This window comes from Microcebus murinus, chromosome 24 (assembly GCF_040939455.1).
Source record: "Microcebus murinus isolate Inina chromosome 24, M.murinus_Inina_mat1.0, whole genome shotgun sequence".
NCBI classification, from domain to species: Eukaryota; Metazoa; Chordata; class Mammalia; order Primates; family Cheirogaleidae; genus Microcebus; species Microcebus murinus.
This window is the reverse complement of record NC_134127.1, coordinates 19,585,779-19,597,162: the sequence shown is the minus strand read 5'-3', so window position 1 is coordinate 19,597,162 and position 11,384 is coordinate 19,585,779. Positions and strand designations below refer to the sequence as shown.

The 11,384-nt window shown below is 56.1% G+C and overlaps 1 protein-coding gene across 5 annotated transcripts in view; it reads right to left on the bottom strand.

Annotated features, from left to right (window-relative positions):
* Nucleotides 1-2,244: 2,244 nt before the first annotated feature.
* Nucleotides 2,245-11,384, bottom strand: part of SORBS3 (sorbin and SH3 domain containing 3) — a 28,190-nt gene continuing 19,050 nt past the window's right edge. For 4 of the 5 annotated variants that reach the window (XM_012739304.2, XM_075997177.1, XM_012739306.2 and 1 more), the window contains 9 exons: nt 10,905-11,044; nt 10,662-10,714; nt 10,498-10,544; nt 10,205-10,319; nt 8,214-8,339; nt 6,030-6,341; nt 5,295-5,398; nt 4,655-4,761; nt 2,245-3,038 (listed from right to left, as the gene is read on the bottom strand). In XM_012739304.2, the coding sequence (XP_012594758.1) occupies nt 2,977-3,038; nt 4,655-4,761; nt 5,295-5,398; nt 6,030-6,341; nt 8,214-8,339; nt 10,205-10,319; nt 10,498-10,544; nt 10,662-10,714; nt 10,905-11,044 (1,066 nt within the window). In that variant the 3' untranslated portion in view covers nt 2,245-2,976. The other variant, XM_075997176.1, reaches the window with a different exon arrangement.

Below are 11,384 nucleotides of genomic sequence, written 5' to 3'. Positions count from 1 at the left end.
TGCAATGAGGTGTGAATCAGAGTCCCTGCCACTAACTCGGGGTGTGTGTGGGGAGGTGGGGAATGTGGCGGGGAGGGAAGGCAAAAGAAGGAGAATTCATTCAATTCATCTACTCAGTCATTTCAACAATATTCATCCAACAAATATTTACTGTGTACCCACTGTGGCCAGGCACCATACTAGCTCCTGGGAATGGAGCAGCGAGCCAAACAGAAACCTCCTGTCCTCAGAGGGGCGCTGTCACGTGTCTCGGGCAGTCTCTATAAACATCTACAGGCTAATCTGCAGGGTTTTCTGCTCAGTGCGTTGTGCATTAACAAAACCCACCACAAAGTCAAATCAGCTGGCCCAGGGTGTGCCTTCGAGGCACTGAAGGAATACTGTCCTGCTCTGCAGGGTGACTGTGTGGTTCTGGGTAAGTCAAGTCACTCACCTACCCTCTCCCCCTTCACCGCCACCCACCCACACAGTGGCCAGGTCAAGCACAGAAGAGGTCATCTTACAGGCAGGACCATGGTGGCAGGCAGCCCAGGGGTGCAGGGTTCAACTGCTGCTGCGGGAGGTGCCAGGTCCCCATCAAAGAGAGGGTGTGGATTTGGTTTCAGTTCCAGGAAGGGGAAGTCTCAACCCTGATGTGTCTTATGAGGACATCAGGGAATGCAAGTGACAGGAGCTGATACAGGGGCATGAACCTTTCCAGTCCACGACAGGCTGGACCTGCCGACTTAGAGCCAGACCCAGGTGAGGATGGATGTGGGTGGAATGGATGAAGGAGTGCATGTCGGTCTTGTTCTTCAAGCTGTTGCTGAACCACCGCTGGGGCCCAGGCCGCACCCAGACTCAAGGAACCTGCCAAGGCCAGGCCACTGCCCTGTCAGCCACAGGCCCTTCCCTCTGGGTGGCAGAACAAGGCACCACCTCTTCCCACCTGCCTGGGGTGGGGGCACCTTTTAAATGACAGGCCTGGAAGACAGGAAGAACATAAAAGTAGCCCAACCCTGGCCACCCCAGGGAAGTCCCTGACCTTATGCATGACCTTCCTTCTCTAGGGGCAAGGTCTGCCTGGCATTTGGTAGATTTTGTGCAATCGGGTGGACCTGACTTCAGCATTTCATAGTGCCTGTGACCTACACAATTTACCATGTTTCCCCCAAAATAAGACCTACCCATAAAATAAGCCCTAGCAGGATTTCTAAGCATTTGCGCAATAGAAGCCCCACCTCGAAAATGAGACCTAGTGACGGGCGTGGCTGCGCAGCACATCTGCACAACCCATGCATTTTGTCGCAGAGTGGTAAAGAAGACGAGCAGCCCTTCTCATCTGCCCCATCGTGTCAGCTACCATCCCAGAGGTGACTGGAAAGGTGCAGGCAGCCCCACCAACAAGGTCGGCTCCCCCTGTCAGGTCCTGGCCATCCTGTGCGTGCTGCAAGCTGAGGCTTTGAGGGGAAAATAACACATCCCTGAAAATAAGCCCTAGGGCGTCTTCTTGAGGAAAAATAAATATAAGACCCTGTCTTATGTTCGGGGAAACATGGTAATTCCGCAGAGCCGTGGTCTCCCTGGTAAAAGGGAACTGCTAACCTGCCAGTTGTGATGCTCGAGCTAGAGGACACACGGGTCGCCCCTTACGCCCTGCTTAGTGCTCAGCGGCAGCCAAAGAACTGAGCTTTCCTTTCTTGGCCACACCCAGGCTGTGCCACCGTCGACATCCCACAGGGACCACCAAGCCCCATTGCTTTGGCTAGCTGTGCCCACCACTCCCAGCCTCCTGGAACCGACTGCTCACAAACTTGAACCGAAAGAAGAAAATAAACAAACACACGAGCCCTTCAGTGTGGAAACGGAGAGCACAGAAGGAAAACATTAGCAGAGGAATAGTCAGAAATGTCATCCAGTCCAGCAACCCCACGGTGGCGGCTGCAGAATCAAAACAGCCTGCAAACAAGGCCACAGTCAGTTCCCCGTCTCCGATTCCTCCCCACAGTCAGGCCTTGCCCTGGTCCCGGTGACATTTGTCCTCTGAGCGCTTCTCAGCTGCCTGATCCTGGGGGCTTCCCCCCCAACCCCTGCCTGACTCCCCAAGGCTGAGATCTGGGGGGATAATGATGGTATTTTCCACCCTCACACACACACACACCTGTCCCGCCTGACTCCCCGCACAGCCCACTGCAGAAAGGATTTCCACACTGCTAAGCAGGGGAGGCCTCTCCCACCCGAAAGGAAAAGGTCTCAGAGATGAGGTCCCTGGTATCCAGATTTATTTTATATTCTCTTCCCAGGGGAGCTTGGGGGCTGGGGGGGGGAGGAGAGGCGGCAGGCAGGAGGGCAGCGACATTGGGCTGTCACACATCTGGGCCGGGCCAGAGGCGCAGAGCCCAGGCCCAGAGCATGGCAGCCTCTGTGCAGAGCAGGCCTTAAAGCAAGACCCCTTGCAGGGCCTGGAGGTGAGGAGCTGCCACACCTGGCCCCCACCTCACTCCCAGGCCCAGCTGGAAGCAAGAAGGCAAAGGGGGCGGGGTGGGGGGGAAAGCTGGAGTTAAAGGGGAGGGACCCCTCCAAGCGGAGGAGGCCTTTGGTCTCTGTGAGGTTAGGAAGCTGGTCCTTGTTAGAGGAACCCCATGGGGGTGAAGCAGAGCCCGTCCCTGTTAGAGGAAACCATAGCGGGGTGGGGGTGGGGGCCCGGGGGTCTGGTCTCAATAAGGCCTGGAAACAGTCTCCGCTTCAAAGCAGACCTCTGTATTTGGGAGTGGGGCGGGGCGGAAATGAAAGGGCTGCTGGAGGAATGCCTGCGAGTTGTGGGTGGGAATCAGTCCGGGGGGCTTCGCGGGGGCTCCAAGGGAAGGGCTGCTGGGGGCGTCTGCAGATGCCGGGAGCTCAGGTCCTGCGGAAGGAGGATGGGGGTCCACGCCCCCTTCCACGAGCGCTACTGCTCCCACCCCATCCTGGCTGGCTCCGAGTCGCCACGGGGACCACTCACACCGGGGCGACGTAATTTCCAGGGAACGTTCCAAATTTCTGGGTCCGCCGGGAGACACCTGGAAGAGGAGAGAGACAGAGAGAGCCTTCCCCACACTCCTTTTTCAAACAGGAACGTGGGGCTGCGGGTCCTGCCCCCTGCCGGCCGTGCCGGGCACTGCAGAGGGCGGATTTGATCTGTTGTGCGCGTTCCTGCCCCCTAGTGGCAGAAGCTGAGATGGGCAGCTTTGCACTTCCTAGATTCAGTAATTAAAGAGAATCTGGGCAATGAAAACACGTACAACTTTGCACACAGCACTCAACAACTCTACCCTTCTTCGGGAAAGTGAGGACGCGGCAGGAATATGGCTGGTCTAGTAGGGTGCCCTCAACTTCAAGATGGGAGGGTAAGGCCAAGAGAAGGCCCAGTGAACTGCCCCAAAGCACCCAGCTGCTTGGAAGTCAGGACTACAGTTCAGGTCTCTGGTCTGCAACACCCCCAAGAAACCTGTGTCTTGAGAGGAGGAGGGGAATGCTAGAAACACAGGGATATCAACTGAAAGTGAGTCCTGATCCCAGGTAAACCGATGCTCGGGGCCTCCCCTTCCAGGCTGGCATCCTGACTCCCTCAGGAGCAGCCCCTCCTCATCCTGCCCCCAGCCCTCGAGAATGTGCTGCCCCTGCCTTTCTCCCACCTCCTCCAGGAAGCCCTCCCAGACTTGCCCTGTCCAGAATGACAGCCGCCAGCCACATGCAGCTACTGAGTGCTTGAAACGTGCTAGTGCGACTGAGTGACTGAATTATTTATTTTATTTCATTTTAAGTAAATCTAAACAGCCACATGTGGCTAGTGGCTATTGTACTGGGTGGTGCGGGTCCAAACCATTCCTCTCAAAGCACTTGTGGCTTATACCATAAAAGCGGTGCTTTCTCTCTTGTCTGTGTAAATTTGCAGAACTTTATTAGTAGTTGTGAAAAAATTCAAAAGCAAAAGCGTATAGAGTAAACCAGAATGTACCCCAAGCCCACCCCTCAGAGGTAAGGACTGTTCCCCAGCTGGTGCTTCACCATCACTGTGTGTCAGGAGCCGGCAGGGAGGTACTGAAATTCAGATCAGAAAGGAGGGCCCCAGCTGCCCCCCAAGCCCTCAGGCCCTGAAGCCTGCCTGGGGTAGCAATAGGGGCGCTTCTGGTTTTCACTTCTCTCTGGGGACGGCCTGTCCTTGGAAGCTTAAGCCTGGACAGGGCCTGCCTACTCCAGGGACACAGGCCATGGGAAGCCTGGCAGGTTGGTCACCTTAAACCAGGCCAAGGCCAACCTGAGGCTTCCTCTGTTAGTTCTTTGCCTGAGCTGCCCTTGGCCAGCCCTGAGGGGCCAGGCTCTTTCTCCACGCCCTCCTCTTCCCAGGCAGGGTGGGGGGGTAGTTAGGGTTGAGGGCACATAGGTATGAGACCATGTCCTTTCCACCAGGAGCTTCCCCCAAGACTGCTGCAGAGGGAGGAAGCAGGGATCTTGCGGTCCAGACCCCTGCCCCGAGTCCACAGTGACTCCAGCAATGACCTCGGGCAGGTGCCAGTTTCTCCTGGGCCTCGCCCTCCTCAGGGCATGAAGGAAGGGAGGCAGCAGCCCACCCACATGGGGCCCTGACACCCCCCCTCCCCCCCGCCTGCCCTCCAGCCCACCTCGGCCCACATACCCACAAACCAGCCATCGTCACACTGCTGCATGACATCCACCCGGTCCCCCTCGCGCAGCTCCAGCTCATCCTCATTCTGGGGCCTGTACTGGTACATCGCCCGGTACCTGCAGGAGGCGTCGTCAAGGCAGCCACCGCAGACCTCGCCCCGTTCCCAGAGCCAAGTGCTGCCACTTTCTGTGACTTGCCCAGGGTCCCTTTGTGCTCTCATGAGTCCCCAACCTGGCTCCTGGAATGGGACTATGCCTGGCTTCAGTGCGCTGTTGCCCAGGCCTGCTCCTGCCTCCAGGCCCGACCACCAACCCTCCCTCCTCTGCGCACCCAGGGCCTTTGAGTCTGTTCCACCCATTCCCACGTTTCATTTCTACATGACCTGGCCTCAGAGCTGGAAACCCAGTGAAGAGCCTGAGGCCGAGAGGCCGAGTGTGGGAGGCTTGTGTCGAGGCCAGGCAGCTGGCAGGGGTGTCAGACACACCACAGGCCGGCACCTCCCTCCCTGCCCCTAAATCACCTATAAGCACTGCCAGGGCAAGCATCACCTAGTAGAAGTTTCCCAATCCATAGGTGGGGGCAGAGGGCAGGAGGGGGACTGCCTGCTGGAGACCCCACCCCTGACCAAGCACCCTCAGGCGGTACTCACGGGGTCCAGTGTATCTGAGTCGTGTTAGGGGAGGGGGCCCTCAGGTCCAGGGGCCGGCTGGAGCTTTGAGGGTGGGACAGAGCTGACCCTGCGGTGCTGAGACTCTGTGGTTCACAGGAGGAGGGGGGGTCAGAGGGAGGAAGGTGATGGGTGCATCCAGGCAGGAGGGAGAAGAACAGAAATGGGCCTCCCCACCCCACTTGTCAGAGCATCTCACGCACGGCCTCGCCTTGTCCTCACAGACTGCGACACAGGAGGACGTGCTAGGACTATTTCATCTCACACTTCTGTTTCTAATGTCAGCTATAACCTACCCAACCACCCTCTGCAGTGGGACTTATTATCCCCATTCTACAGGTGAGAAAACCCAAACCCAGGTAAGTCACCTGCCCAAGGTGACACAGCAGGTGAATGGCAGAGTCCTGACCCCCAGCACCACCCTGTCCAGAGCAGACACAGGTAAATCATGACAGAGCGACATCTGGAGGGTCAGTGGGCCTGGGCTGGCTTTGGGGTCCCACCTAGTGCTGGCTGGCTGCCCCATGCCTCCCTGGCCTGGCATCCAAGGACCAGTACCAACTCGAGGGCTTGGGGTCGCCCAGGCCAGGGTGGGCTGCAATGCTAGGTTCTGCCTGTCACCCCTCTACTCGTCCTGGGCCTGTCCAGGAAGGATTCCTGAGTGTGGACCAGTCACGGGGATGGGGCTGTGTGGTCTGGTCGAGACAGCCACCTCACCTGGGGCTGGGGTCTGGGCTCCTGGGCAGGGTAAGAGAAGCCAGTGCGGCGGGGTGACGTCCGGCCCCCCCAGTCGGTGGGGTCAGCTGGGCTGCGTGGCGCTGAGGGGGAGCTGGGGTGACGGGCCAGGCGGGTGGCAGCAGTCAGGCGAGGAGACGCAGGGAGCTGGGGGCCATCCTCGCAGACCCGGAGCCGGGGCTCGCGGCACACCTGCACGTAGCTGGCGGGGAATATCCCCTGGCGCCCCGTGCCCGGGATGCGCCCCTCGTACCAGTTCTCGTTCACCTTGCGGATCAGGCAGATGCGCTCCCCCTGCGGGAGGAGAGTCAGTGGCTGCAGGCCTTGCTGGTGCCATGCACCGAGGGTGCCCCACCTGGACTGTCCCATTCAAGCCTGACACCTTGCACACACGAGGGATCAGGCTCAGAGTGGCTCAGCACGTTACCTGAGGCCACACAGAAAGTGGAGAGTCAGCAGCCAAACCCAGGCTGCCTGGGCGAGCAGAACTCTGAGCTGTCCCCATGCACACAGAGCTGAGGTCCTGCCTTGGGAAGCCCACCACACGTGCACTCTCCCTCCGGGGTCTCAGCACGGTCCCTCCCCAGAGCTGCAGTCACAGGGAGCCCGTGGCTAACAGCAGATCCAAACTCAGCTCTGCCAGATCCCTGCCGTGGGCAGTCTGCTCTGCTGCTCTGAGTCTTGGTTTCCCCATTTGTGAAGTGAGGACAACCATACTGTTGCCGTGAAGCACAAACGAGTCGTCAACTCCTAAGGTGCACAGGACAGGCGTTAGCTGCCACCTCCATGACAGTGTCCTGTCCCTGCCTCACTCGCTGAGTGATCCTGACATGAGTGCATCAAAAAAGCAAATTCCCTGAGGTCTGGCGGTGAGTCCTCCAGCCCGAGGGCTGAGCGACATTAGGGGCAGAACCACTACCACCTCAGGGGGCCACCCCAGGGAGGGTGGTCTCCCGCCCTCACCCTCCCCTGCCCTCTTCTGCCCCTTACCTCTCTCCACCCAGCCCTCTTCTTCCTCTCTTCCCCTGGGGCCAGCTCTTCCAGGTGGCATTCACTAGGGACATTCATGGCCTCTGCCCCAAAAACCAACCCAAGGGAGATCACTTCCCTGTTTTCTAGAACAGCATTGTTTTTCAAATTTTTCCCACCACAATCTATGTACAAAATATGTTTTAATAACAGCCCAGAATACATATTTATATATACATAACTGCCTAGAATTTGATAAGCTACCCTTTCTACATGCAATGTATTCTAATATTTCTAATAATTCTAATATTTCTAATAACTATTCCTTTAAAAATGCTGACTGGGATCCTCACAACCTGCCAATCTGCAGTTGGAAAAAACACAACTCTAGAAGTTTATAACAATCTTTTTTTTTTTTGAGATAGGGTCTTGCTGTGTTGCCGAGGCATGAGTGCAGTGGTGTCATCATAGCTCACTGCAACGTCAAACTCAAGTGATCCTCCTGCCTCAGCCTCACAAGTAGCTGAGACTATAGGCACACACCACTGCACCTGCTAATTTTTGTATCTATTGTAGAGACGGGGTCTTGTTATGTTGTTCAGGCTTGTCTTGAACTCCTGACCTCAAGCAATCCTCCTCTGAAACTACTAGGATTACAGGCATGAGCCACCACACCCCGCCTATAACAATTTTTTTTTCTTTTGAGAAAGAGTCTCACTCTGTTGCCCGGGCTAGAGTGCCGTGGCATCAGCTTAGCTCACAGCAACCTCAAACTCCTGAGCTCAAGCCATCCTCCTGCCTCAGACTCCCGAGTAGTTGGGACTACAGGCATGTGCCAACACACCTGCCTAATTTTTCTATAGATATATTTTCAGTTGGCCAATTAATTTCTTTCTATTTTTAATAGAGACAGGGTCTCACTCTTGCTCAGGAGGTGGTTTCGAACTCCTGACCTTGAGCGATCCGCCCTCCTCAGCCTCCCAGGGTGCTAGGATTACAGGTGTGAGCCACTGCACCCGGCCAATTTTTTAAAAAATGGACTATATCAAGGGAAACATAATTGCAGAGGTTATGTAAAACTTTGAAATACCGGTGAAGATAAGTATACCTGACTCTTTAAAAAATTGTTTTTGGTGCACATATTTGTCTACATCTTTAGCTGCCCCTACCCACCCCACAATTTCTGCCTGGCCTCACCTTGCGGAAAGACAGCTCCACCTCCAGCTCCCCCTTGAAGTTGTACTGGGCCAAGGCTTCTCCATACTCCACCACCTGGTAGGTCGGGGGCTTGATGGGCTTGGGGATCTCATCTGCGGGCAGCACCTGCAGGAAGAAAGCTCATGAGAAAGGTCGCCCTGGGCATCAGCTGAGCACAGACCAGCGGCTCCTGGGAGAGTGAGACATCAAAGACCAGGTGGTATGGGCAAGGGCTGCCCCTGGCCAGAGAGAAGACGCCAACACCAGACACAAGCTCTGGGGGTGGCCAGGAGTGAGCACAGCCAGGGAGGGATAGAGAGGTAGCCCAAGAAGGCTCCCCGGAAGAAGAATTTTCAACAGAGTTGTATGGAGCGGGTATTACCAAAGTGGGGAATGGCAAGTTTCTGTTTCTTTTGTACTTTTATTATATGAACACTTCAGGTAACTTTGTACCTTGGAATAATTCTTTTTTTTTTTTTTTTTTTTTTTGAGACAGAGTCTCACTTTGTTGCCCAGGCTAGAGTGAGTGCCATGGCATCAGCCTGGCTCACAGCAACCTCAAACTCCTGGGCTCAAGCGATCCTTCTGCCTCAACCTCCCGAGTAGCTGGGACTACAGGCAGGCGCCACCATGCCTGGCTAATTTTTTCTATATATATATTAGTTGGCCAATTAATTTCTTTCTATTTATAGTAGAGACGGGGTCTCGCTCTTGCTCAGGTTGGTTTCAAACTCCTGAGCTCAAAGGATTCCGCCCGCCTCCGCCTCCCAGAGAGCTAGGATTACAGGCGTGAGCCACCGCGCCCGGCCAATAATTCTTAAAAGAATGAACTAGCCGGGCACAGGCATGGTGGCTCATGCCTGTAATCCCAGCACTTTGGCAGGCCGAGACAGGAGGATTGTTTGAGGTCAGAAGTTTGAGACCAGCCTGAGCAACATAATGAAACTCAGTCTCTACAAAAAATTAAAAATTAGCATTGTGGCACGTGTCTGTAGTCACAGCCACTGAGGAGGCTGAGGTGGGGGGATCACCCAGGAGTTTGAGGTTGCAGTGAGCTAGGCTGACGCCAGTGCACTCTAGTCCAGGCAGCAGAGCAAGACTCCGTCTCAAGAAAACAAAACAAGAAAAAAAATTTCACCCTAAAAAACTAGGGGTGAAAAAAAGAACAAATTAAACCTAAAGCAAGCAAAAAGAAAGAAGTAATAAAGAGGCAGAAATCAGTAAAGTCGGAAACAAAAATGACAGAGAAAAATCAATGAAATTGATAGCTGTGTCTTTGAAAAGATCAAGAAAATCAATGAAGCTCCAGCCGGAAGACACAAATGGCCAATATCAGGAATGCAAGAAAGGGTATTGCCACAGATTTTACTGACGTTAAAAGGATAATAAGGGAGTATTATGAACAACTTTATGCCAATAAATTAGACAACTTGACATTCCTTAAAACACACAAAGAGCAGAGATGGCCTATAGTGCTTCACCTATCATCACGTCCAGAACCTGTCTCTGGAATCAGAAGACCTGAGTTCAGATCCTGGATCTTCTACCTAACAACTTGTCACTGAGCCTTAATAACCCCATCTGCAAAATGGGGATCGTCTGTCACTCTCCAGGCAGTGTGGCAGGAACAAGGGAGGTAATACACCTGGGAGAGGTGATGCGTGTATATGTGATCTGTAAGCTGTCACACACTTCACGCACTTGCCAGTTGCAATTAGACAACTTGCCAGAGACAGCTTTAGAAAGCCGGGTTCTGGGTGGGGAACGTCTGGGACGCTGACACTGATGGTTGATGAGCTGGGCCGCTGGGTCCTACCTGGGGCTGGGCCCCACCCTCATCTCCTGAGTATACACAGAGCACTGGGCCAGGGGGCCGAGGACATTTATGAGATGTGGCCCCTGCACCTCGGTTCTACATCTTAGGAAGCCCGGGGCCTGCACACTAGGTCTCTCCCAGCCTGGCCCCTGCCTACTCCTGTCCGCCAGCTCACCTCCACGTAATTAACAGGGAAGATGCCCAGTCGGCCGTGGTGCTCCCCCTCCAGCCAGTTCCTGTCCACCTCCTTGTGGATGTAGACGATGTCACCCTTCTGCAGCGTCAGCTCCCTGCAGACCAGAGTGAGGATGTCACAGCATGCCAAGGCCCTCCAAGCCCCCTTCCCTGCAGGCCCTGCCCAGCGCACCCGAGTCCCCTCCACCCCTCTGGATATGGGCACTGCAGGCCTGTTCCCTCTGCCTTCGGAGACTGCCAGGGTGGGAGGGGAAGGGAGAGACAGGCACTTACTTGGGGGACTGTGCCTGGAAGTCAAACTTGAGCCGAGCGGCCTTCCTCTGGGCAGGGGGAGAGGACAGAGTGGGCTGCCTCAGTCATGCAGGTGGCAGACCCAGAAGAGCAGCTGTGGGGACCACCCAGGCCCTCCCTGTACCCTGACCCTGGTGCCCCCTTACCTTCTTCTCCTCCCTCCTGGCTGGGCTGCCCCCTCCTTCAGACGCACTGGGGTCTGTGGAGAAGCACTACCTCAGGTTGGGGAGGCCACATCTGGGGGACCGCGTTGGGATGGGTTATGTCCCCCCCCCAGGACAGGCACCCGTGGAGGCAAGGGGCTCTGTGACCTCCTGCCACCCCTGGGGCACCAGAGTATATGGTAGGTGGGCGTCTGGGTGAGAAACAGAGCAGGATTTGGTCCTTACTTTGGGTTGAGGAAGGGTAGACAAAGTCCCTGCGACCTAGGAAGGGGCTTCCTGCATCCGCCATTCTGTGGGGGCTCAGGGCTCGGGAGGAACCCAGGTAAGGTGTCTGCGGGGCACTGGAGCTCCAGGCTGTGGTCGGGCTGCAGGGACACAGCGAGTGAGCCACCTGTCTGGAGCTTCACACTGCACTCGGCTGGCCCCCAGTCCTCCCTGGGCCCACTAATGCCCCCCATCCCAGCCAGCTCCTCCCAAGGCGTCTCCCAGGTCCTGGGGCTCCACAGGATGTCCTACTTCCCGTGCAGCCGTGGCGGGAAAGGGTGAGGCCTTGGCCAGAGAGAGGCCGGACAGCAGGACAGCGTGGGAAGTGCTGGGGCTGCCCCCAAAGCGCTGCGCCTCGCGGAGCCCGCCAGCCACCCAAATCCCGGTGCGGGGCGAGTTGCCCTCTGCGGGCGGGCGAGGGGACGGCCCCTGGGGGAGCAG